The sequence below is a fragment of the Anolis carolinensis genome, unplaced genomic scaffold (assembly GCF_035594765.1).
Source record: "Anolis carolinensis isolate JA03-04 unplaced genomic scaffold, rAnoCar3.1.pri scaffold_9, whole genome shotgun sequence".
NCBI lineage: Eukaryota > Metazoa > Chordata > Lepidosauria > Squamata > Dactyloidae > Anolis > Anolis carolinensis.
In genome coordinates, this window is record NW_026943820.1 from 26,076,352 (window position 1) to 26,100,499 (window position 24,148).

The 24,148-nt window shown below is 38.0% G+C and overlaps 2 protein-coding genes across 6 annotated transcripts in view; one reads left to right on the top strand and one right to left on the bottom strand.

The window, feature by feature from the left end:
• Window positions 1–6,013, top strand: part of necab2 (N-terminal EF-hand calcium binding protein 2) — a 199,692-nt gene extending 193,679 nt beyond the window's left edge. For both annotated transcript variants that reach the window (XM_062961520.1, XM_062961519.1), the window contains 3 exons: window positions 313–390; window positions 3,424–3,515; window positions 5,736–6,013. In XM_062961520.1, coding sequence (XP_062817590.1) covers window positions 313–390; window positions 3,424–3,515; window positions 5,736–5,764 — 199 coding nt within the window. In that variant the 3' untranslated portion in view covers window positions 5,765–6,013. The remainder of the gene's footprint in view (window positions 1–312; window positions 391–3,423; window positions 3,516–5,735) is intronic.
• An 8,463-nt stretch (window positions 6,014–14,476) lies between these two features.
• slc38a8 (solute carrier family 38 member 8) overlaps window positions 14,477–24,148 on the bottom strand; it is a 39,823-nt gene continuing 30,151 nt past the window's right edge. For 3 of the 4 annotated variants that reach the window (XM_062961511.1, XM_062961510.1, XM_062961512.1), the window contains exons 7-11: window positions 23,994–24,108; window positions 23,054–23,201; window positions 21,971–22,170; window positions 18,626–18,723; window positions 14,477–14,708 (exon numbers count right to left, since the gene is read on the bottom strand). In XM_062961511.1, the coding sequence (XP_062817581.1) occupies window positions 14,526–14,708; window positions 18,626–18,723; window positions 21,971–22,170; window positions 23,054–23,201; window positions 23,994–24,108 (744 nt within the window). In that variant the 3' untranslated portion in view covers window positions 14,477–14,525. The remainder of the gene's footprint in view (window positions 14,709–18,625; window positions 18,724–21,970; window positions 22,171–23,053; window positions 23,202–23,993; window positions 24,109–24,148) is intronic. The other variant, XM_062961513.1, reaches the window with a different exon arrangement.

Consider the following 24,148-nt stretch of genomic DNA (forward strand, 5'->3'; position numbering starts at 1 on the left):
CTTCTTCCTTTTGATCCAGGAGGGTTCAAAACTTCCAACACATTGTCATCAAGGCTGTCATGAGGTGAGAAATCACAAAGATGGTGATGGCATTGGTACTTTCTCGTTGGCTTGCAATCAATTTGCATTGAACGCTGATTGCCATGGCCAAAAATCAGGAGCCATCAAGCATCACAGAGTTTGCAACTTCATTTGACAATATGGGACTAGCAACAAAGCAAGGCAGGAGACTGGCACATGGATGGCATGTTCCATCAGTCATAGGGATGCCTTGCTTTTTTGACGGTTGCCCGTTTCTTTTCCCTGTCACAGCGTCACTGCAGTGAGGCTCCCCGACGGTGCCACCTTCATTGTCTATGAGTTTTGGGAGACAGAGGCCGATTGGAAAAGGTAAGGTGAAGAGCAAGGAGAAGACTTGCCCCAGGCATGGGCAAACTTGGGCCCTCCAGGTATTTTGGACTTCAACTCCCACAATTCCTAACAGCCTTGGGTCAAACCCGGTGAGATGTATTTTCGGATGATACGTGCAGATCCCACTAAGGTGGCCTTTTGCAGTTTATTGTTTCCAAATGCCGGCTGAGATCTTTTGGCACGGCACCCAATGTGCCAATCACCACCGGGACCACCTGTACTGTTTTTTGCCAGAGCCTTTGCAATTCGATCTTGAGGTCCTGATAGCAGCGGAGTTTTTCCTGTTGTTTTTCATCAATGCGACTGTCACCTGTTATAGCGACATCAATCATCCAAACTTTTTTCCTTTCCACAACCGTGAGGTCTGGTGTGTTGTGTTCCAAAACCTTTTCAGTCTGGATTCGAAAGTCCCACAATATTTTTGCATGTTCATTTTCCACTCCCTTTGCAGGTTTGTGATCCCACTTATTATTATTATTATTATTATTATTATTATTATTATTATTATTATTATCAACACAACGTTGTATGGCACAGCAAACAAGATAGATATGCTGGATTTTGTTTCGCAAAACCACAAGTCGAACACTTCCCAAGTGTCTAGGACTGTGTGATGTATTTTCTGATGATGTGTGCAGATCCCAGTAGGGTGGCCTTTTGCAGTTGGCAGATGGTGATTTTGTCAATGTTATTATTATTATTATTGACACAACGACGTTGTATGACACAGCAAACAAGATAGATATGCTGGGTTTCGTTTCACAAAATCCCAAGTCGAACACTTCCCAAGTGTCTAGGACTGTGTGATGTATTTTCGGATGATGCGTGCAGATCCCAGTAGGGTGACCTTTTGCAGTTGGCAGATCGTGATTTTGTCAATGTCTATTGTTTCCAAATGCCGGCTGAGATCTTTTGGCACGGCACCCAGTGTGCCCATCACCACCGGGACCACCTGCACTGGTTTCTGCCAGAGTCTTTGCAGTTCAGTCTTGAGGTCCTGAGAGCGGCTGAGTTTTTCTTGTTGTTTTTCGTCAATGCGACTGTCACCTGGGATGGCAACATCAATGATCCAAACCTTTTTCTTTTCCACAACTGTGATGTCTGGTGTGTTGTGTTCCAGAACTTTGTCAGTCTGGATTCGGAAGTCCCACAGTATCTTTGCTTGCTCATTTTCCAATACTTTTGCAGGTTTGTGATCCCACCAGTTCTTTGCTGCTGGCAGGTGGTACTTGAGGCATAAGTTCCAATGAATCATAATAATTATAATATTATTATAATTATATAATTATTATTATTAATAATAATTATAATAATAATAATAATTATTATTATTATTATTATTTCCATTGTCAGGAAATAATGGCATGTGATATATACATCTGTTTTTTTAACACCAGCATCTGGACTCGAGCTCCGCCACTTTCCCCTGCAGAGCCATCTGAACGTAGGCAGCCCCTCCGCCGCCATCTGTCCTTCTGGCCATAGTTGCTTCGCTCGGCTGCTGGCCCAGAGCCCAGGATTTCAGCATTTCAGCCCAGGCACACCTGAGCTTAGGGGCCTCTGAGTCTGTCGCTGTGAGCATCGTAGCAACTGCACCATGATTTTCTGTGCAAAGAGGCTTTACCATAGAGATGAAAGGGAGAAGCAAATATGGAGGAAAGACACAGGGAAGGAGGAGATGGGTGGATTGACGGACAGACGGACATACACACTCCACCTTAGTACTACAAACATTTTTGACATTCTCTGATCAAGGGTAGTTCTAGTATTATTATTGTTATTATTATTATTATTATTATTATTATTATTATATACTCTGACAGAGTATAAGCCTAGTTTTTCAGCTCTTTTTTTAAGACTGAAAAAGCCCCCCTTGGCTTATACTCGGGTGAGGGTCCTGGTTGGCTTATATTTGGGTCAGCTTATACTCGAGAATATATGGTACATTTATTATTTTTCTCTATTATTATTGGTATTATTACATTTATTGTTTTTCTCTATTGTTGTTGCTACTACAATAGAGTCTCACTTATCCAACATAAACGGGCCGGCAGAATGTTGGATAAGCGAATATGTTGGATAATAAGGAGGCATTAAGGAAAAGCCTATTAAACATCAAATTAGGTTATGATTTTACAAATGAAGCACCAAAACATCATGTTAGACAATAAATTTGGCAGAAAAAGTAGTTCAATACGCAGTAATGCTATCTTGTAATTACTGTATTTATGAATTTAGCACCAAAATATCACGATATATTGAAAACATTGACTTCAAAAAAGCGTTGGATAATCCAGAATGTTGGATAAGCGAGTGTTGCATAAGTGAGACTCTACTGTATTACATTTATTTTACTCTATTTTTATTATTAGTAGTAATAATAATACATTTATTATTTCACTCTGATCTTATTATTAATGCATTTATTATTTTACTCTATTTATTATTACATGTATTATTTTCCTGTATTTATTATTATTATTATTATTATTATTATTATTATTATTATTATTATTATTATTTTACTCTATTGTTATTAAAAGGATACATAAGCACATTTACATTGAAGAAGATGAGAATCATGATTTGATCAGAGTTGGACTGCCTTTATGAGCTTTATGTAAATATTCAAAAACATTTAACCTACTGATGCTTCAATTAATGTAATTTTATTGGCATCTATTTTTATTTCTGAAATTTACCACCCTCGGCTTATACCGGAGTCAATGTTTTCCCAGGTTTTTTTTGTGGTAAAATTAGGTGCCTTGGCTTATATTCGGGTCGGCTTATACTTGAGTATATACGGTATATTATTCTTATCATACAGGAACACACAGGGAAAGTAGACTATATCTTGTGAAAAAATCTGTTCCTTTCTTCCAGCCAATTGCACTTGGGTCTCGACTTTTGAAAGGTCACTCATTTTAATGGGAATTCATAGTTCGGGAAAGACGGCAAGACAGAGTTCGTGGCTTTTTTAAGGTGTTTTTCTGCGTTGTCTCCCTGATCCAGGCACCTACAGAGTCCTGCCTGTAAAACCTTCCAACACGTGAAGGTGGATACGCTGACTCAGCCGGAAGCGGTTTCCAGCGTGTTCGTGCCAGGTAGGGTTCCGTAATCTGATCCAAAAGTATATATCGTATATACTCGAAGATAAACTGAGTTTTTTCAGCCCTTTCTTTTGAGTTGAAAAAGCCTCCCTTGGCTTATAATGGGGTCAAAGCCAGGCACCAGAACTTGGAGGCCATTGCTTACAAAATATGATATATTCCTCTCTTACCCTCCCTTATCAGTGTGTTTTCCAAAGCCTCCCTCGCTCTTAACCAAGGGAATGTTTTGAAAAGGGAAAGAAGCCCTTGCAAGTCAGGAAGAAGAAAAATATATATCCATTAATCTTATAAAAGCATTTTCCCCTGAAATATTTGTTAAACTCTCCTACAGATATATAGGCATTGACCCCCTGCATGCATTTGCAATCCCTATGTATTTCTATCTATCTATCTATCTATCTATCTATCTATCTATCTATCTATCTATCTATCTATGTACAGTAGAGTCTCACTTATCCAACATAAACGGGCCGGCAGAACGTTGGATAAGTGAATATGTTGGATAATAAGGAGGGAGCAAGGAAAAGTCTATTAAACATCAAATTAGGTTATGATTTTACAAATTACGCACCAAAACATCATGTTATACAACAAATTTGACAGAAAAAGTATTTCAGTATGCAGTAATGCTAAGTAGTAATTACTGTATTTACGAATTTAGCACCAAAATATCACGATGTATTGAAAACATTGACTACAAAAATGAGTTGGATAATCCAGAACGTTGGATAAGCGAGTGCTGGATAAGTGAGACTCTACTGTACATTAATTTTATATATGAATTCCCCTCATGTGTTTGCAGGTCTTTGCAAATCCTATATACATATAGACCCATGTACCTGTATATCTGTATCCATATATATACATTATTTAACTTACTGATGCCTCGATTAATGCAATTTTATTGATACAGTAGAGTCTCACTTATCCAACATAAACGGGCTGGCAGAACGTTGGATAAGCGAATATCTAGGATAATAATGCGGGATTAAGGAAAAGCCTATTAAAAATCCAATTAGGTTATGATTTTACAAATTAAGCGCCAAAACATCATGTTATACAACAAATTGGACAGAGAAAGTAGCTCTATGTGCAATAATGTTATGTTGTAATTACGGTATTTACGAATTTAGCACCAAAATATCATGATATATTGAAAACATTGACTACAAAAATAGCTTGGATTATCCAGAGGTTTGGATAAGCGAGGCTTGGATAAGTGAGACTCTACTGTACAATATTTAAAGCAGGGGTCCCCAAACTAAGGCCCGGGGGCCGGATGCGGCCCTCCAAGGTCATTTACCTGGCCCCCCACCCTCATTTATAATATAATATTTTTATATCCGTTTTAATAATATAATATATTGTATATACATATAATATTGATAATATTATCATTTTATACAATACAATACTAACAATAATATATAATAATATTAATTATATGTTATATATTACATATAATATTACAGTATAGTATAGTTCAATATAGTATAATGCTAATATTGTGCTATGCTAATAATATAATATATTGTATGTACATACAGCTGCTCTGAGTTCCCTTCGGGGTGAGAAGGGAGGGATATAAATGTAGTAAATAAATAATGAATAAATAAATAATTTTGGACTTAGGCTTGCCCAAATCTGAAATGACTTGAAGACACACAACAACAACAACAACAACAACAATCCTAATTAACCTGACTATCTCATTGGCCAGAAGCAGGCCCACACTTCCTATTGAAATCCTGATAAGTTTATGTTGGTTAAAATTATTTTCATTTTTAAATATTGTATTGTTCTTTCATTGTTGTTGTTGTTTTGCACTACAAATAAGATATGTGCAGTGTGCATAGGAATTTGTTCGGGTTTTTTTCCCAAATGATAATTCGGCCCCTCAAGGATTGTGGACCGGCCCTCTGCTTTAAAAGTTTGGGGACCCCTGATTTAAAGTAAGGAACAATGTTACCCAACATAAACTTACCAAGATTTCAATGGAAAGTGTGGGCCTTCTTTTGGATGATGAAAGAGTCGGTTATTTAGGATTGTTGTCATGTGGCTTCAAGTCGTTTCAGACTTAGGATGAAACTACGTCTAAAGTTTACTACCAGGGACGGATAAAGGACTTCTTAGGGCTGCACAAGGCCCGTGGGCTTTAGTTTGGGGTCCCTTGGTTTAAATGTGGTTGAACTGTGATTCCTTTTTCCTCGGCAGCTGCCTGGTGTACCCTCAACAGAGACTGACATGAAGAGACGGAGAAACCCCGCCAGGCAAACGTCGCTCTTTTGCAGAGAACAAAACTCCCCGTCTTTTCTAACAACTTTGTTACAGTTGCTGTATTCCCCCCTCTTCCTATCTATTCTACCATTTCTACCCGGAAATGTTCCTAGTTGCTTGCTAGTTGAAATCAAATTAAAATAACCCAAAAGGATGTCCTCTGGGGATCATGTCAAGTGCAAACGTGTGACATGGTCCCAGACAAACACAGCAAACAATAACATAGCATGAGCCCCATTCATTTCTTGAGCAATTAAGCAGGGCATAAGAGAGAGATCTTACTGACATTTTTAATCAGGATACCAAGACCACTGATGGTAAAAAGAGAAAATGCCGTTGAGTTGCAGCACGTGTTGTAAGGCAATAGCTACCCCGCAAGTGCTATTTATGCCATTCCAAAAATATTGTCAAATATTGTTTCACTAATTCTCTCTGGGAATTGGCATTTGGGGTTGCAGAACTGGTTTTGGTATTCACACAACACACATCTCCAAAAGCTATCTATCGCCTTTTCATCCCATCAAAACCATTTTGCATCCCTGGCACAGAACCAGGCGATAGATAACATTCGCCCAATAGAGAGGTCTGTTGTTTCAATTCGTTCAAGTTATAATAAGGCTTGGTTGCTGTGAGTTTTCCAGGCTGTCTGGCCATGTTCTGGAAGCATTTTCTCCTGACGTTTTGCTCACATCTGTGTCAGACATCCTCAAAGGTGGTGAGATCTGTTGAAATACTGTATATACTTGGGTATAAGCCTAGTTTTTCACCCCTTTTTAAAGACTGAAAAAGCCCCCCTCAGCTTATACTCAAAGCCAGGCTTTGAAGCTGCAAGGCCATTCAATGCTAATCAAGCTGGCCCATTGCAACATTCACACTTGCCTCCAATAGACAAGAGTTCTTTTTCCAACCCTGAACATTCCAGAGATATACAGTACAATCTCACTTATCCAACATAAACGGGCCGGCGGAACGTTGGATAAGCAAATATGTTGGATAATAAGGAGAGATTAAGGAGAAGCCTATTAAACATCAAATTAGGTTATGATTTTACAAATTCAGCACCAAAACATCATGTTATACAACAAATTTGACAGAAAAAGTAGTTCAATATGCAGTAATGCTATGTAGTAATTACTGTATTTGTGAATTTAGCACCAAAATATCACAATATATTGAAAACATTGACTACAAAAATGCGTTGGATAATTCAGAACGTTGGATAAGCGAGTGTTGGATAAGTGAGACTCTACTGTACTTATTTATTTATTTATTTCCATCCTTTCTATCCCGTCCTTCTCACCCGAAGGGACTCAGGGCGGCTTACAAAACTGGCAGAATTTGATGCCAATACACAACAATACAAAAGAATAAAACATAAGCAATTAAATACAGATTTAAAATAATACAAAATTCTTGAGCCATTCATCCACAAAGCCTTGTACATAAACCTTAGTTCCAAATACAGTAGAGTCTCAGTTATCCAAGCTAAACGGGCCGGCAGAAGCTTGGATAAGCGAATATCTTGGATAATAAGGAGGGATTAAGGAAAAGCCTATTAAACCTCAAATTAGGTTATGATTTTACAAATTAAGCACCAAAACATCATGTTATACAACAAATTTGACAGAAAAAGTAGTTCAATACGCAGTAATGTTACGTTGTAATTACTGTATTTACGAATTTAGCACCAAAGTATCACAATATATTGAAAACATTGACTACAAAAATGGCTTGGATAATCCAGAGGCTTGGATAAGCGAGGCTTGGATAAGTATATGGAAATTGGGTTTATATATCTGTGGAATGATGTCCAGGTTGGGAGAAAGAACTCTTGTTCGTTTGAGGCAAGTGTGAATGGTGCAATTAGCCACCTTGATTAGCACTGAATGCTCTTGCAGCTTTAAAGTCTAGCTGCTTCCTGCCTGGGGAATCCTTTGTTGGAAGGTGTTAGCTGGCCCTGATTGTTTCCTATCTGTAACTCTCCTGTTTTCTGTTGTTCTTTATTTTCTCTCCTGATTTTAGAGTTTTTTTAAAATACTGGTAGCCAGGTTTTGTTCATTTTCATGGTAAATAAGTAACTTTATTTTTCTATCCCGCCACCATCTCCCGGCTGGGACTCAGGGTGGCTAACACGGGACAAAAGCCCGAAAATACAAACAGATAAAACAGTTAAAACATGTTACGATAAAATACAGTTAAAATCGACAATTATACAAACAGTTACCTTAAGCAAACTTTCTGTTGAAATTGTGGGCTTCAGTGGATTCTCTGTATAGTCTGGCGCCCAGTATTAAAAAAAAAAAAACCATTTTGAATTATAAATTAATAATAATAAAATTGATAATAAAACATGTATAGGTAGATGAAGGGTGTATAGTGGAGAGATGTATAGTGAAGTTGTAATGGAAAAGTTAAAAGACTGATGGGAAATATGCTTGGGGATGCTCTTGAATTTTTTATTTTATTTTTTTGCTGTTGGATTGTATGCAACGTGATATTGAGATATTGTAGAATGAGGAAAATGTGAGCTTGTACACTTGGATTGATAAATTAATAAAAACATTTTTTTTAAAAAAAAACCCTCTAAAATCAGGAGAGTAAATAAAGAAAAACATTCATAAAACAGAGGAATTCCAGACATGAAACAATTAGAGCCAGATAACACCTCCCAATAAAGGATTCCCCCAGGCAGGAAGAAGCCAGGCTTTGAAGCTGCAAGGCTATTCAATGCTAACCAAGGTGACTAATTGCAGCATTCATACTTGCTGCACTGAGACTATTCATTGCTATTCAACCTGGCCAACCAGCCAGGCTTTGAAGCTGCAAGGCTATTCAATGCTAATCAAGGTGGCCAATTGCACCATTATACTTGCCTCAAATAGACAAGAGTTCTTTCTCCCACCCTGGATCTTCCACAGATATATACATTTCACTTCCATAGTTTTCCAATATACCTCACAAACTCCGAGGAAACCTGCCATAGATGTGGGCAAAACGTCAGGAGAGAATGCTTCCGGAACATAGCCATACAGGACGGAAAACTCACAGCAACCCGGTGATTTTGGCCATGAAAGCCTTTGACGGCACATTCTCTCAAGAGCAAAATAAGGTTATTTTCTGACATAGTGGCCTTTCAGTTATTTTGATTTATTCAATTTATAATAAAGCCAGCACAGAAATCCCTTTGGATTTCCACATAAACACCCACACCGATCAAACCTTTCCATTCCTCTCTGCTTCCTTCATTTTAATGCCAGTGCATGAATTTTTTTATATATATATAAACATGGGTATATTTAGAGAAGCATTTTCCCCCCTCGCTATAGAAAGTAGCACTAAGTTTGGGAGCATTGACTTTTTCCAGTTTCCAACAAGGACTCAAGCAGACAAGTCTCCAAATCAGGAAAAAAAAAATCGTCATCCTTACAAAAAGACAAGCCACCTCTTTCTCCGAGAAAGCAAGCCAGCTCGCTTCATTTCATCTTCACTTTTGACTGTAACCTTTGATAGTTTTACCTGTATTGTTTTAGAGATCAGACGATGTAGCTCTATGCCGTAGCACACTGCAGGATGTCAGTATATTAGCCAACTATAAGCAATTTTAAAAAAGATGTATGTATATATATATATGCGCTGTTGTATAACGATGGCTGGAGCCTCCAGACAAAAGGAATAAAAGTGAAAAGATAAAACGGGGTGTCTCGACCACAAGGCACAATCGACTCACAGGTAAGGATTGGGTTGATATGGTAATGAAATTTCAGCCTAGGACAAAACAACAAAACTACACATCCCAGAAACACTAAACTTGGCAGCACAACCCCTCATCCATACCTCTATGTTCATACAACAAAAAGAAAAGAAAAATAAAGTCCTAATTAGAGGGAGAGGAATAATAGTTTTTATCCAATTGCTGCCAGTTAGAAGGCTAAGCTCCACCCACTTGGTCTCCTAGCAACCCACTCAGCCCAGGGGACAGGCAGAGTTAGGTCTCACTTAGGCCTCTTCCACACTGCCTATAAAATACAGATGATCTGATTGTAACTGGATTATATGGCAGTGCAGACTCAAGGCCCTTCCACACAGCTATATAACACATTTATAATCTTATATTATCTGCTTTGCACTGGCTTATCTTGACTCCACACTGCCATATAATCCACTTCAGTGTGTAATTTATCCAGCTGTGTAGAAGGGGCCTCATATAATCCAGTTCTAAGCAGATAATATAAGATACTTTATTTCCCATACCACCATACTTCGCCACAGCAACGCGTGGCTGGGCACAGCTAGTATATATATCTATATATATAAAAGAGTGATGGCATCAGGGCAGCGGACAAAACAACAAAACTACAGGCCCCCCAACCTCAAAATTTGATAACACAACCCATCATCCACTGCTCTAGGTTGATACAACAAAAAGAAAAGAAAAATAAAGTCCTAATTAGAGGGAGAGGAATAATTGTTTTTATCCAATTGCTGCCAATTAGAAGTCTAAGCTCTGCCCACTTGGTCTCCTAGCAACCGACTCAGCCCAGGGGACAGGCAGAGTTAGGCTTCACTTAGGCCTCTTCCACAGATTATCTAAAGCCCCAGCTTCTGCCAACCCAGAAGTTCGAAAACATGCAAATGAGAGTAGATATATAGGTACTGCTCTGGCGGGAAGGTAACAGCACTCCATGCAGTCATGCCGGCCACATGACCTTGGTGGAGTCTACGGACAACGCCGGCTCTTCGGCTTAGAAATGGAGATGAGCACCAACCCCCAGAGTCAGACACGACTGGACTTAACGTCAGGGGAAAACTTTTACCCTTGACCTTAACTACCACCAATTCCTCAATACTTTATTTCCCAGCCCACCAGACTTCGCCACAGCAACGTGTGGCCGGGCACGGCTAGTATATATATATATATTGTGCATTTCTCCTCCCATTTTGCCCACAGAAGTACATGGGATTCCATGCCCTCTGGCATTTCATGGGCAAGGCAAAGCGATGCCAGGCTGAGATCAAGAAGGCCATTAATGAGGACAAAAAATATTATTATTGTTGTTGTTGTTTTTGTTGTATGACACAGCAAACAAGATAGATATGCTGGATTTCATATTGTTATTATTATTATTATTTTATTATGACACAGCAAACAAGATAGATATGCTGGATTTTGTTATTATTATTATTATTCATGGCATTTTATGGGCATGGCAAGGCAATGCCAGGCTGAGATCAAGAAGGCCATTAATGAGGACAAATTATTATTATTATTATTATTATTATTATTATTATTATTATTATTATTATTATATGACACAGCAAACAAGATAGATAAGCTGGATTTCATATTATTATTATTTTATTATGACACAGCAAACAAGATAGATATACTGGATTTCGTATTATTATTATTATTATTATTATTATTATTATTATTATTATTATGCCATGCTGCGCAGTCCTGGGAGTTATAGCTTCCTAAGGTCCTAAGGTCCATACCCTTCTATGCGTCCATCTGCACTGGAGAATAAATTCAGCAGGGACCCATTTTAAATGACATTATTATTATTATTATTATTATTATTATTATTATTATTATTATTATTATTATTATTATGCCATGTCTCCATGCTATGCAGTCCTGGGAGTTATAGTTTCCCAAGGGTATGGACTCTGGGTCCATCTGCACTGGAGAATAAATGCGGTAGGGACCCATTTTAAATGCCATAATAATAATAATAATAATAATAATAATAATAATAATAATAATAATAATAATAATAATACATCACACAGTCCTAGACACTTGGGAAGTGTTCGACTTGTGATTTTGTGATATGAAATCCAGCATATCTATCTTGTTTGATGTGTCATAATAAAATAATAATAATAGTAATAATAATAATAATAATAATAATAATAATAATAATAATAATAATAATAACATACCATGTCTCCATGCGGTGCAGTCCTGGGAGTTATAGTTTCCCAAGGTCCATACCTTCCCTGGGTCCATCTGCACTGGAGAATAAATGCAGTAGGGAATCATTTAAATAGTATTATTATTAATAATAATATTATTATTATCATCATCATCATCATCATCATAATTATGCCATGACCCAACACCATCCAAGGGAGCCTTAAAGAAGACCTTAAGATCATGGCTAGCGGGGGGGCTAGCGGGGGGGCTAGCGGGGGGGGGCGGGCCTAGTAGGGGAGGTGGGGCTAGTGCTAATGCTAGTGCTAGGGGCTAGTAGGGTGTATCTAGATGCTGTTTTAATATCTTAAAGTGAATGGTTTTTAATTGTATTTATATGTTGATTGTTTATATTGATTTTGTTATGTTTTATTTGCTTTGTATGAGACATTGAATTTTTGCCTAAATGTATGTTGTAAGCTGCTCTGAGTCCCCTGCGGGGTGAGAAGAGCGGGATAAAAATGAAGTTAATAATAATAATAATAATAATGTCTCCATGCTGTGCAGTCCTGGGAGTCATAGTTCCCCAAGGCCCATACCCTTCTTTGGATGCATCTGCACTGGGGAATAAATGCAGTAGGGACCCATTTTAAATGCCATAATAATAATAATAATAATAATAATAATAATAATAATAATAATAATAATAATAATAATAATATACCATGTCTCCATTGGGTGCAGTCCTGGGAGTCATAGATTCCCAAGGCCCATACCCTTCTCTGGGTCCATCTGCACTGGAGAATAAATGCAGTAGGGACCCATTTTAATAATAATAATAATAATAATAATAATAATAATAATAATAATAATAATAATAATAATAATAATAATATACCATGTCTCCATTGGGTGCAGTCCTGGGAGTCATAGATTCCCAAGGCCCATACCCTTCTCTGGGTCCATCTGCACTGGAGAATAAATGCAGTAGGGACCCATTTTAATAATAATAATAATAATAATAATAATAATAATAATAATAATAATAATAATATACCATGTCTCCATTGGGTGCAGTCCTGGGAGTCATAGATTCCCAAGGCCCATACCCTTCTCTGGGTCCATCTGCACTGGAGAATAAATGCAGTAGGGACCCATTTTAATAATAATAATAATAATAATAATAATAATAATAATAATAATAATAATAATAATAATAATAATAATAATATACCATGTCTCCATTGGGTGCAGTCCTGGGAGTCATAGATTCCCAAGGCCCATACCCTTCTCTGGGTCCATCTGCACTGGAGAATAAATGCAGTAGGGACCCATTTTAATAATAATAATAATAATAATAATAATAATAATAATAATAATAATAATAATAATAATAATAATAATAATAATAATAATAATATACCATGTCTCCATTGGGTGCAGTCCTGGGAGTCATAGATTCCCAAGGCCCATACCCTTCTCTGGGTCCATCTGCACTGGAGAATAAATGCAGTAGGGACCCATTTTAATAATAATAATAATAATAATAATAATAATAATAATAATAATAATAATAATAATAATAATAATAATAATGAGCACGCAAAGATACTGTGGGACTTCCGAATCCAGACTGACAAAGTTCTGGAACACAACACACCAGACATCACAGTTGTGGAAAAGAACAAGGTTTGGATCATTGATGTTGCCATCCCAGGTGACAGTCGCATAGATGAAAAACAACAGGAAAAACTCAGCCGCTCTCAGGACCTCAAGATTGAACTTCAAAGACTCTGGCAGAAACCAGTACAGGTGGTCCCGGTGGTGATGGGCACACTGGGTGCTGTGCCAAAAGATCTCAGCCGGCATTTGGAAACAATAGACATTGACAAAATCACCATCTGCCAACTGCAAAAGGCCACCTTACTGGGATCTGCGCGCATCATCTGAAAATACATCACACAGTCCTAGACACTTGGGAAGTGTTCGACTTGTGGTTTTGCGAAACGAAATCCAGCATATCTATCTTGTTTGCTGTGCCATACAACGTTGTTGTGTTGATAATAATAATAATAATAATAATAATAATAATAATATACCATGTCTCCATTGGGTGCAGTCCTGGGAGTCATAGATTCCCAAGGCCCATACCCTTCTCTGGGTCCATCTGCACTGGAGAATAAATGCAGTAGGGACCCATTTTAATAATAATAATAATAATAATAATAATAATAATAATAATAATAATAATAATAATATACCATGTCTCCATTGGGTGCAGTCCTGGGAGTCATAGATTCCCAAGGCCCATACCCTTCTCTGGGTCCATCTGCACTGGAGAATAAATGCAGTAGGGACCCATTTTAATAATAATAATAATAATAATAATAATAATAATAATAATAATAATAATAATAATAATAATAATATGCCATGTCTCCATGCTGTGCAGTCCTGGGAGTCATAGTTTCCCAAGGTAAATACCATTCATGGTCTCCAAACCATGTTGGCCATCCTTCTCGACACATTCCGGTCCTTTTCTACCAAAAACAAAACGTGTCAGGAGAAGTGAGATGAAGAGCAGAAGCAACAAAGACTATCTTTCCTTCTCCTGATGTGTAAGGTGGGAGCCCATCTGTCTTCTGCAATGAAAGGGCTAAAACCAGCGATGAGGATTGTCACTGGATCGTGCAACCAATTTGCTGGATGAAATGTTATCTGTCAGACTTTTTTTGGGAGACATGCAATGAATGGAAAGGCATAACCAACTGGAGTGTATTTTTATTTACATAGATAGCTTAAAGGTTATTTCAGTTATGCCCAGGTGAGAAAAAGTACCTGTCCACGTCAACCAGAAGTGTCCAACGGTAGAAATGCTGCCACCTAGAGGCTAGAATTGGTAGAGCAGCTCCATGACGGCCAAGGTGGTGCTTTGCCCGAAGATGAAGGCCCCGCACAACACCGTGATGACCCCCCACGCGATAAGGCAGGACCTGCAAAGGAGAACAAGGCGAGACCCAAGAGAGACCAAGCTGCGTTGTGTGCACTCGTTGGCTTTGCAGACACAAAACATCCCTTCATTATATTCTACACGGGTGGCTAAAAACACAGTACAGCCAGCATATACACCAGGGGTTCTCAAACTTTTAAAGCAGAGGGCCGGTCCACAATCCTTCAGACTGTTGAGGGGCCGAATTATCATTTGAAAAAAAAAAAACGAACAAATTCCTATGCACACTGCACATATCTTATTTGTAGTGCAAAACAACAACAACAATGAAAAACAATACAATATTTAAAATTGAAAATATTTTTAACCAATATAAACCTATCAGGATTTCAATAGAAAGCGTGGGCCTGCTTCTGGCCAATGAGATAGTCAGGTTAATTAGGGTTGTGGTTGTTGTTGTTGTTGTGTGTCTTCAAGTCATTTCAGACTTTGGGCGAGCCTAAGTCCAACATTATTTATTAATTCATTTACTACATTTATTTACTACATTTATATCCCACCCTTCTCACCCCGAAGGGAACTCAGAGCAGCTGTATGGACATACAATATATTATATTATTAGCATAGCCCAATATTAGCATTATACTATATTGAACTATACCACTATACTGTAATATTGTATGTAATATATAACATATAATTAATATTATTATATCATATTATTGTTAGTATTGTATTGTATAAGATGATAATATTATCAATGTTATATGTATATACAATATATTATATTATTAGCATAGCCCAATATTAGCATTATACTATATTGAACTATACCACTATACTGTAATATTGTATGTAATATATAACATATAATTAATATTATTATATCATATTATTGTTAGTATTGTATTGTATAAGATGATAATATTATCAATGTTATATGTATATACAATATATTATATTATTAGCATAGCCCAATATTAGCATTATACTATATTGAACTATACCACTATACTGTAATATTGTATGTAATATATAACATATAATTAATATTATTATATCATATTATTGTTAGTATTGTATTGTATAAGATGATAATATTATCAATGTTATATGTATATACAATATATTATATTATTAGCATAGCCCAATATTAGCATTATACTATATTGAACTATACCACTATACTGTAATGTTATATGTAATATATAACATATAATTAATATTATTATATCATATTATTGTTAGTATTGTATTGTATAAGATGATAATATTATCAATGTTATATGTATATACAATATATTATATTATTAGCATAGCACAATATTAGCATTATACTATATTGAACTATACCACTATACTGTAATGTTATATGTAATATATAACATATAATTAATATTATTATATCATATTATTGTTAGTATTGTATTGTATAAGATGATAATATTATCAATGTTATATGTATATACAATATATTATATTATTAGCATAGCACAATATTAGCATTATACTATATTGAACTATACCACTATACTGTAATATTGTATGTAATATATAACATATAATTAATATTATTATATTGTATTATTGTTAGTATTATATTGTATAAAATGATAATATTCTTATCAATATTATATGTATATACAATATATTATATTATTAAAACTGATATAAAAATATTATATTATAAATGAGGGTGGGGGCCAGGTAAATTACCTTGGAGGGCCGCATCCGGCCCCCGGGCCTTAGTTTGGGGACCCCTGATATACACTGAGGATATGTTCCTTCGTGCAGATACGTGTTTCATATTCAGAGCAAAACCAAATACAGGCAGTCCCGAAGTTACGAACAAGATCGGTTCTGTAGGTTTGTTCTTGTTGAATTTGAATGTAAGTCAGAACAGCTACATTTTTAAGTGCAACACTAACCATCTATATACAGTAGAGTCTCACTTATCCAACACTCGATTATCCAACGTTCTGGATTATCCAACGCATTTTTGTAGTCAATGTTTTCAATACATCGTGATATTTTAGTGCTAAAGTCATAAATACAGTAATTACTACATAGCATTACTGCGTACTGAACTACTTTTTCTGTCAAATTTGTTGTATAACATGATGTTTTGGTGCTTAATTTGTAAAATCATAACCTAATTTGATGTTTAATAGCCTTTTCCTTAATGCCTCCTTATTATCCAACATATTCGCTTATCCAACGTTCTGCTGGCCCATTTATGTTGGATAAGTGAGACTCTACTGTATATATAAATATAAGAGCGGAATGAGCGCCCGCTGTTAGCCCCAGCTCCTGCCAACCTAGCAGTTTGAAAACATACAAATGTGAGTAGATAAATAGGTACTGCTCCGGCAGGAAGGTAACGGCGCTCCATGCAGTCATGCCAATGGCCACGTGACCTTGAAGGTGTCTGCGGACAACGCCGGCTCTTCAGCTTGGAAATGGAGATGAGCACCAACCCCCAGAGTCAGACATGACTGGACTTAACGTCAGGGGAAAACCTTTACCTTTTTACCTATACACACACACACATTCATACATACGAGGGTTATCCAGAAAGTACATTACGTTTTGGGATTAAAAATGAACAAAGTATAGGAGAAAACATTTACCATATGCAGTTGAAAGCCACACCCAAATACTACATCCCACATAATTGCCATTCAAATCATAGCAATGAATGAGCTTGGCAACTCCTTCCCCACAAAACTCTGCCACATGCGTCCTCAACCAGCCGGTCACCCCTTCCCGCAGCTGCGTATCGTCGCCAAAACGCTGTGTTGAGGACGCAAGCGGCAGAGTTTTGTGGGGAAGGAGTTGCCAAGCTCATTCATCGCTATGATAAGTGCCTAGATTTGAATGGCAACTACGTGAGATGTGGTATTTGGGTGTGGCTTTCAACTGCATATCGTAAATGTTTTCTCCTATACTTTGTTCATTTTTAATTCCAAGACGTAATGTACTTTCTGGATAGCCCTCGTATATATATGGCGACTACGTGAGATGTGGTATTTAGGTATGGCTTTCAACTGCATATGGTAAATATTTTCTCTTATACTTTGTTCATTTTTAATTCCAAAACGTAATGTACTTTCTGGATAGCCCTCGTATGTATGTATGTGTGTATATGTATGTATGTATGTATGTGTGTGTGTGTGTGTGTGTGTGTGTATATATATATATATATATATATATGCAATGTGCATTTTCCCCATGGAGTAAACAACAAAATCACTAGGCCAAATCACACCACATTTGGCCACAAAAGACATAGTCATCCAATCTATGTCTTTCAATCAAAGAAACCTAGAAATAGAAAGTCTATGAAAACCTTCAACAACACATTTAACATTATTTCAGTGGAAGACCCTAGGGACCACCCAGTCCAACCCCCTTTTGCCCTGCAGAAAAGCACAATCAAAGCATAAAGCGGTACCTACATTTTCTACTTGATAGATGCAACTGTCTTTTGAGCTGCTTAGGTCAACAGCAAGCTAGGCTATTAAATGGTCGGGAGCTCAATCCGACCCGGGTTTCAATCTCATAACCTCTCAGTCAGTAGTGATTTATTGCAGCTGGCTACTAACCAGCTGCGCTACAGCCCGGCTGTTAGGATTTCTGGGAGTTGAAGGCCAAAACATTTGGGGACCCACAGGTTGAGAAACATTGCTTTAGAAGATGCTAGACTACAACTTCCATAAGCTTCAACTTCTGGCAACACCGGCTGAGGCTTTCCAGGCATATTTGTGATATCTGGGAACCCAAGACATCCATCCAAGCATGGATCTCAAGGTACTTTTGGAGTTGAGTCTCTTTCAGTGTTATGATTCTATGAAACGCCATAAAAGCATGGTCAAGAATTAAGGACATTTGTTGACCCATGACACTTCGTCCTTTCAATAAGTATTCCAACCGCACAGCAAGAGAGGTATCTATACATACTTGGTCCTTGGCTTGACTGGTTCCTTCTCCATCGCGCAGACCAAACACAACCCTACAAGTTGAACAGAAAGGGCTCAGTCTTCTTGGCGCAGGGACAACTTTGTAGAAGAATGCAAAGAAAATGTTAAAAATACCCCGGAGTTTCCATTTAACCAACCCATGTTTAGCTACCGGGTGTCGCTCTTCAAATAGACTGTGTCATGTTCCTATCCGAGGAGGTATATGGAACATGTCATTTACTGTCAAGTTAACTGTCAGTGTTGAGTGAGCTATTTCAGGCACGTTGGCGATGGGTAACCTCTTCCCAGTGTGACTCAGAATTGGGTTCAATAACTGAGATGTTCTTCAGGAGGTGCAGCCAATTCCTTCACCCATTTTCCAAAATTCAGATTGTATTCCCACTGAGAACACACAGTGTTAAAGCACTGAGCTGCTGAACTTGCGGACAAAAAGGTCACAGGTTCGAATCCGGGGAGCGGAGTGAGCACCCGCCGTTAGCCCCAGCTTCTGCCAGCCTAGTACAGTAGAGTCTCACTTACCCAACATAAACGGGCCGACAGAATGTTGGATAAGCGAATATGTTGGATAATAAGGAGGGATTAAGGAAAAGCCTATTAAACATCAAATTAGGTTATGATTTTGCAAATTAAGCACCAAAACATCACGTTATACAACAAATTTGACAGAAAAAGTAGCTCAATACGCAGTAATGCTATGTAGTAATTACTGTATTTCCGAATTTAGCACCAAAATATCACGATGTATTGAAAACATTGAGTACAAAAATGCGTTGGATAATCCAGAACATTGGATAAGCGAGTGTTGGATAAGTGAGACTCTACTGTAGTTTGAAAACATTTAAATGTTTAAAACATTTAAATCATAACATAATTTAATGTTTAATAGGCTTTTCCTTAATCCCTCCTTATTATCCAACATATTCACTTATCCAATGTTCTGCCAGCCTGTTTATGTTGAATAAGTGAGACTCTACTGTATCTGTCTAGGATTTGCAAAGACTAGCAAACATGTGAGGTGAAAATTCATATATAAAATAATGTAGACACATAGATACAGATATACAGGTACACTGAAATCTCTAGATATCTATATGTATATAGGATTTGCAAAGACTTGCAAACATGTGAGGTGAAAATTCATATATAAAATAATGTATACACATAGATACAGATATACAGGTACATGAAAATCTCTAGATATCTATATGTATATAGGATTTGCAAAGACTTGCAAACATATGAGGGGGAAATTCATATATAAAATTAATGTATATAGATAGATAGGCTTGCAGGGGGACATGCCTATATATCTGTAGCAGAGATTAACAAATATTTCAGGGGAAAATGGGTATATATATATATATATTCTTCTTCCTGACTTGCAAGGGCATCTTTCCCTTTTCAAAACATTCCCTTGGTTAAGAGCGAGGGAGGCCTTGGAAAAGAAAACGCTGATAAGGGAGGATAAGATGAGAGATACATTTATCATATATTTCAAGCAATGGCCTCCAGGCTCCGCTGCCGGTTTGACCTTGACCCGATTATAAGCCGGGGGAGGCTTTTTCAGCCCATAAAAAGGGCTGAAAAACTTGGGTTATCTTCGAGTATATATGGTAAGTACGTTTTAACTTACAAGGCCTAGAACTGGGGTCCTCAAACTTTTTAAACAGGGGGCCAGTTCATGGTCCCTCAGACCGTTGGAGGTCCGGACTATAGTTTTTTTTAAAAATCTATGAACAAATTCCTATGCCCACTGCACATATCTTATTTTGAAGTAAAAACAACAGAACGGGAACAAATACAATATTTAAAATAAAGAACAAGTAAAGGCTCACACAAAGCACAATCAAAGCACCACTGATAGATGGCCACCGAGAAATAATAATAATAATAATAATAATAATAATAATAATAATAATAATAATAATAATAATAATAATAAAAAAAGTAAAACAAGCAGTCAAAGAAGAAGAACATGTCCTGGCAGAATATGTAAAGCAAAGTAAAGAATCAGTACAAGAAAACCGCACTACAAACTAGAGCTGACAGCTGGCACAACAAAACATTGCATGGAAAGTTCCTTGACAAAATTTAAGGAAAAGCTGATCAGGAGAAGACCTGGCTCTGGCTCACGAATGGGACCCTGAAGAAGGAGGGAGAAGGCCTGATCCTTGCAGCCCAGGAGCAAGACATCAGGACAAATGCAATTAAGGCCAAGATCGAAAAATCAGCTGATGACCCAAAATGCAGACTGTGCAAGGAAGCTGACGAAACCATTGATCATATCCTCAGCTGCTGTAAGAAAATCGCACAGACAGACTACAAACAGAGGCACAACTATGTGGCAGAAATGATTGGCACATTTAGCAGGTCTCTTATAAACCTTGCTTGGACCCTGACTAAGTTTACATCTGTTTTTTCCCACCAAATGGCTGCATCGAAGAGACATTTCGAAGCAATTTTGGCATTGAAAATTTTTAATGCCGAGGGGACATGTTGTCCTCCTTTGGTGTAGTAAAATCTTAGTAGGGCAGCTCGGCTAGCTTTTTGGGTCACAGTTTCTCTATGTTCTTTCCATGATAATGTATGGTGGAAAGTCAGTCCTAGGTACTGGAAGCTTTTTACCTGCTCTAAAGGGAATTTTCCGGTAGACCATTTGTATTTTGTGTATTTGCGTTCAAAAACAAGGACTTTTGATTCGTTTGTTTTACAATAGTCTGTAAATATCTTGAGTTGATGTAGGAGCCCTGGTCTAGATCTGGACAGGATGGCTGTATCATCTGCATAAAGCAGAATGGGGACTCTCCTCGTGCCCAATGTTAATGTGGGATTTGTGTGTTGATAGTGTTTAAATGCAATTTATGCCATGCTTGTATTGCAACTGATTGCATCATCCAAAATGTACCAGTGTGGGAAGAGTTAATTGCCAAGAAGCTATGATGACCTTGATGTGTGGCTGGAACTAGGGAGTATCCAGACACAAGTTTTTGTGCATACCAATTGCATCAGTTCAGTTGAGTTCTGTCTTCCTAGAGTTTGAGTCAAGTTCTGTTGTTCATCTGTCGTCTGCAAGTCTGTTTGTGTTGATTACTGTAGCATACAGTAAAATTTTGTAAATAGTTTTACCAACATCTCTGAGTGTCTCTTCATTCTGCACTCCACTGCTTCCATCCAACTACTGCTGTGCTGCAAATACTCTGACAGCCAAACTGGGAAGGTTTGGCATTGAATGTTTGCCATATATGTGCTCTGTGATGTGCCCTAAGTCCCCTTCGGGGCGAGAAACACAGAATATAAATATTGTAGATAAATAGATAATAAATACCTGGGAAGATGAAGATGAAGAAAGCACTGATGCCTCCGATGACGCTGATGACCTTGCTGATGTCTGGGACACAAAGTGCAATGATGAGGGTGACCACGATCCAAGCGGTGGTGAGCAGGATCCGCGTCCATTTCTCATAAGGCTCCCTGGTCAACGCATTGCTATGCTTGGAGCTCAGGCAAATGTCCTGCAGGACGGACCTTGAAATGCAATCGCAAAAAGGGGAGAATGAAAAAAGTCATGGGATCTGTTGGGAAAAGGAGGGGGAGAAAAGGAGAAATCTGGTACGGCCAAGCTAAGACTTTCCTTTTCTTAATGTAAAATGTGATACCAATGGCAGAAATCTCACCTGAAGAGTAGAGATACTGTGATGCCTAGGGCACCTTTGACCCTGGACCCTGCGCCCTTTCCTGACCAAGATGAAGAAGATTTGGGTTTTCTCCCAAGTCAGCAAGATTCAACACCCTTTCAGATGCCTCATGTTAACAATTCCGAGCCAGAGCCAATTAAGAATGCCCTTGAGACAATGCCGGCTCTCCCAGATTCGCCAGAAAACTTGGTGTTTGATCATAGGGCATTTGTATATACAGACAGATCAAACAGACGAAGCCTCTGGAGAAGCGCCAGATTAGCGGAGCGTGGTGATTATAGCTAAGCCCAGTTCTCTTGAGAAGAATTGGGGAGTTAGATACCTGGTGTAATAACTGTAACAAGCTCAGTTCTCTTGGGAAGTTTTAGGGAGTTAGGCACCTGGTTTGGGGGAGCTTATGAACTTCAATAAAAGTGTTGTGTTGAGAACTTGAAAGGCACTGCAAAGATGTTGTGAGGTCTGTTAGAAACTAGGCAAGTGGGGTTTATATATCTGTGGAATGCCCCGGGTGGGAGAAAGAATTCTTTTCTGTCCAAAGACACCTCCAAGATCATGTGGCCGGCATGACTGCATGGACTACTAGCGCCTTCCCAAATTAAAAATCCCAGTATCCCATGCCATTGAGACATTAATGGTTCAAGTGATGCCAACTGCATTCATTCTACATTGTAAATCTAGGTTTTCTGCACAAAGAGAGCACTTCTCAATGTTACCTTCCCAAGAGGAGGACAATGGGGTAGATGGTGATGATAGAGATGCCAAACAACAGCCGGGCTATGATGACCACCACGTCATTTCCTGGGTAGGACATGAGGATGTCAGCAGCCACATCGGCACCGAACGTCAAATAGCCATACAGCCCTGTGGAGGGGAGAAAAAAATCATACCTGTCAGAAATTTGTCTCCAAGTTATGAACAAGATCAGTTGTGTAGGTTTGTTTTTTGTGAATTTGTACGTAAGTCAGAACAGGTACATTTTTATTATTTATTTATTTATAGTATTTATATTCTGCCCTTATCACCCCGAAGGGGACTCAGGGCAGATCACAATGCACATATACATGGCAAACAGTCAATTCCATTAGACGTGCAACATATATAGACAGACAAAGAGGCAATTTAACATTTTCCAGCTTCCAGCTTCATGAGGGTATGCTGGTATGCCACAAGGGGAGCTGACACTTCACTGTCCACTTGTGACACTGAGTCTTTGATGGAGTACTTCCTCATTCTTCTGCACACTGCTGGAAGGTTTTATGGTGTCGTAAATTAGTTAAATTAGCCTCCCTGCATAAAGCGGTACCCAAATTTCCTACTCAACAGACCTCCATTTCTTTTGGGATGCATAGGTAAACAGCAAGCTAGACTATTAATGGTCGGGAGCTGACTCTGACCCAGGCTCGCTTCGAACTCATAATCTCTCAGTCAGTAGTGATTTATTGCAGCTGGCTGCTAACCAGCTGTGCCACAGCCCGGTCCTTAAGTGTAACTCCAGCCATGTGGCAGAGTAAAATGGGGAAATTAGAATTGGGAGGGCAGGGATTGAATCCACGGATGTGAAATCTGAAGATGTGGAAAGCTGACCATGACTGGTGAAAGTTAACCATAAAAGATACCCATCCCTGGTGATGGAGGAAATTGGAAAAAGCTTACCTGTCAAAGAATAAATAAGACAGCAGAAGAGCATGGACATCACTGATACCACTACCCAATGGGAGAGCTTCTTGTTGCTCATGCTGCTGTAGATGGCAATGCAGGCTTCGTGGCACTGAAACACGAGAAGATTTGGTGTTCACTGCCAACTGAAG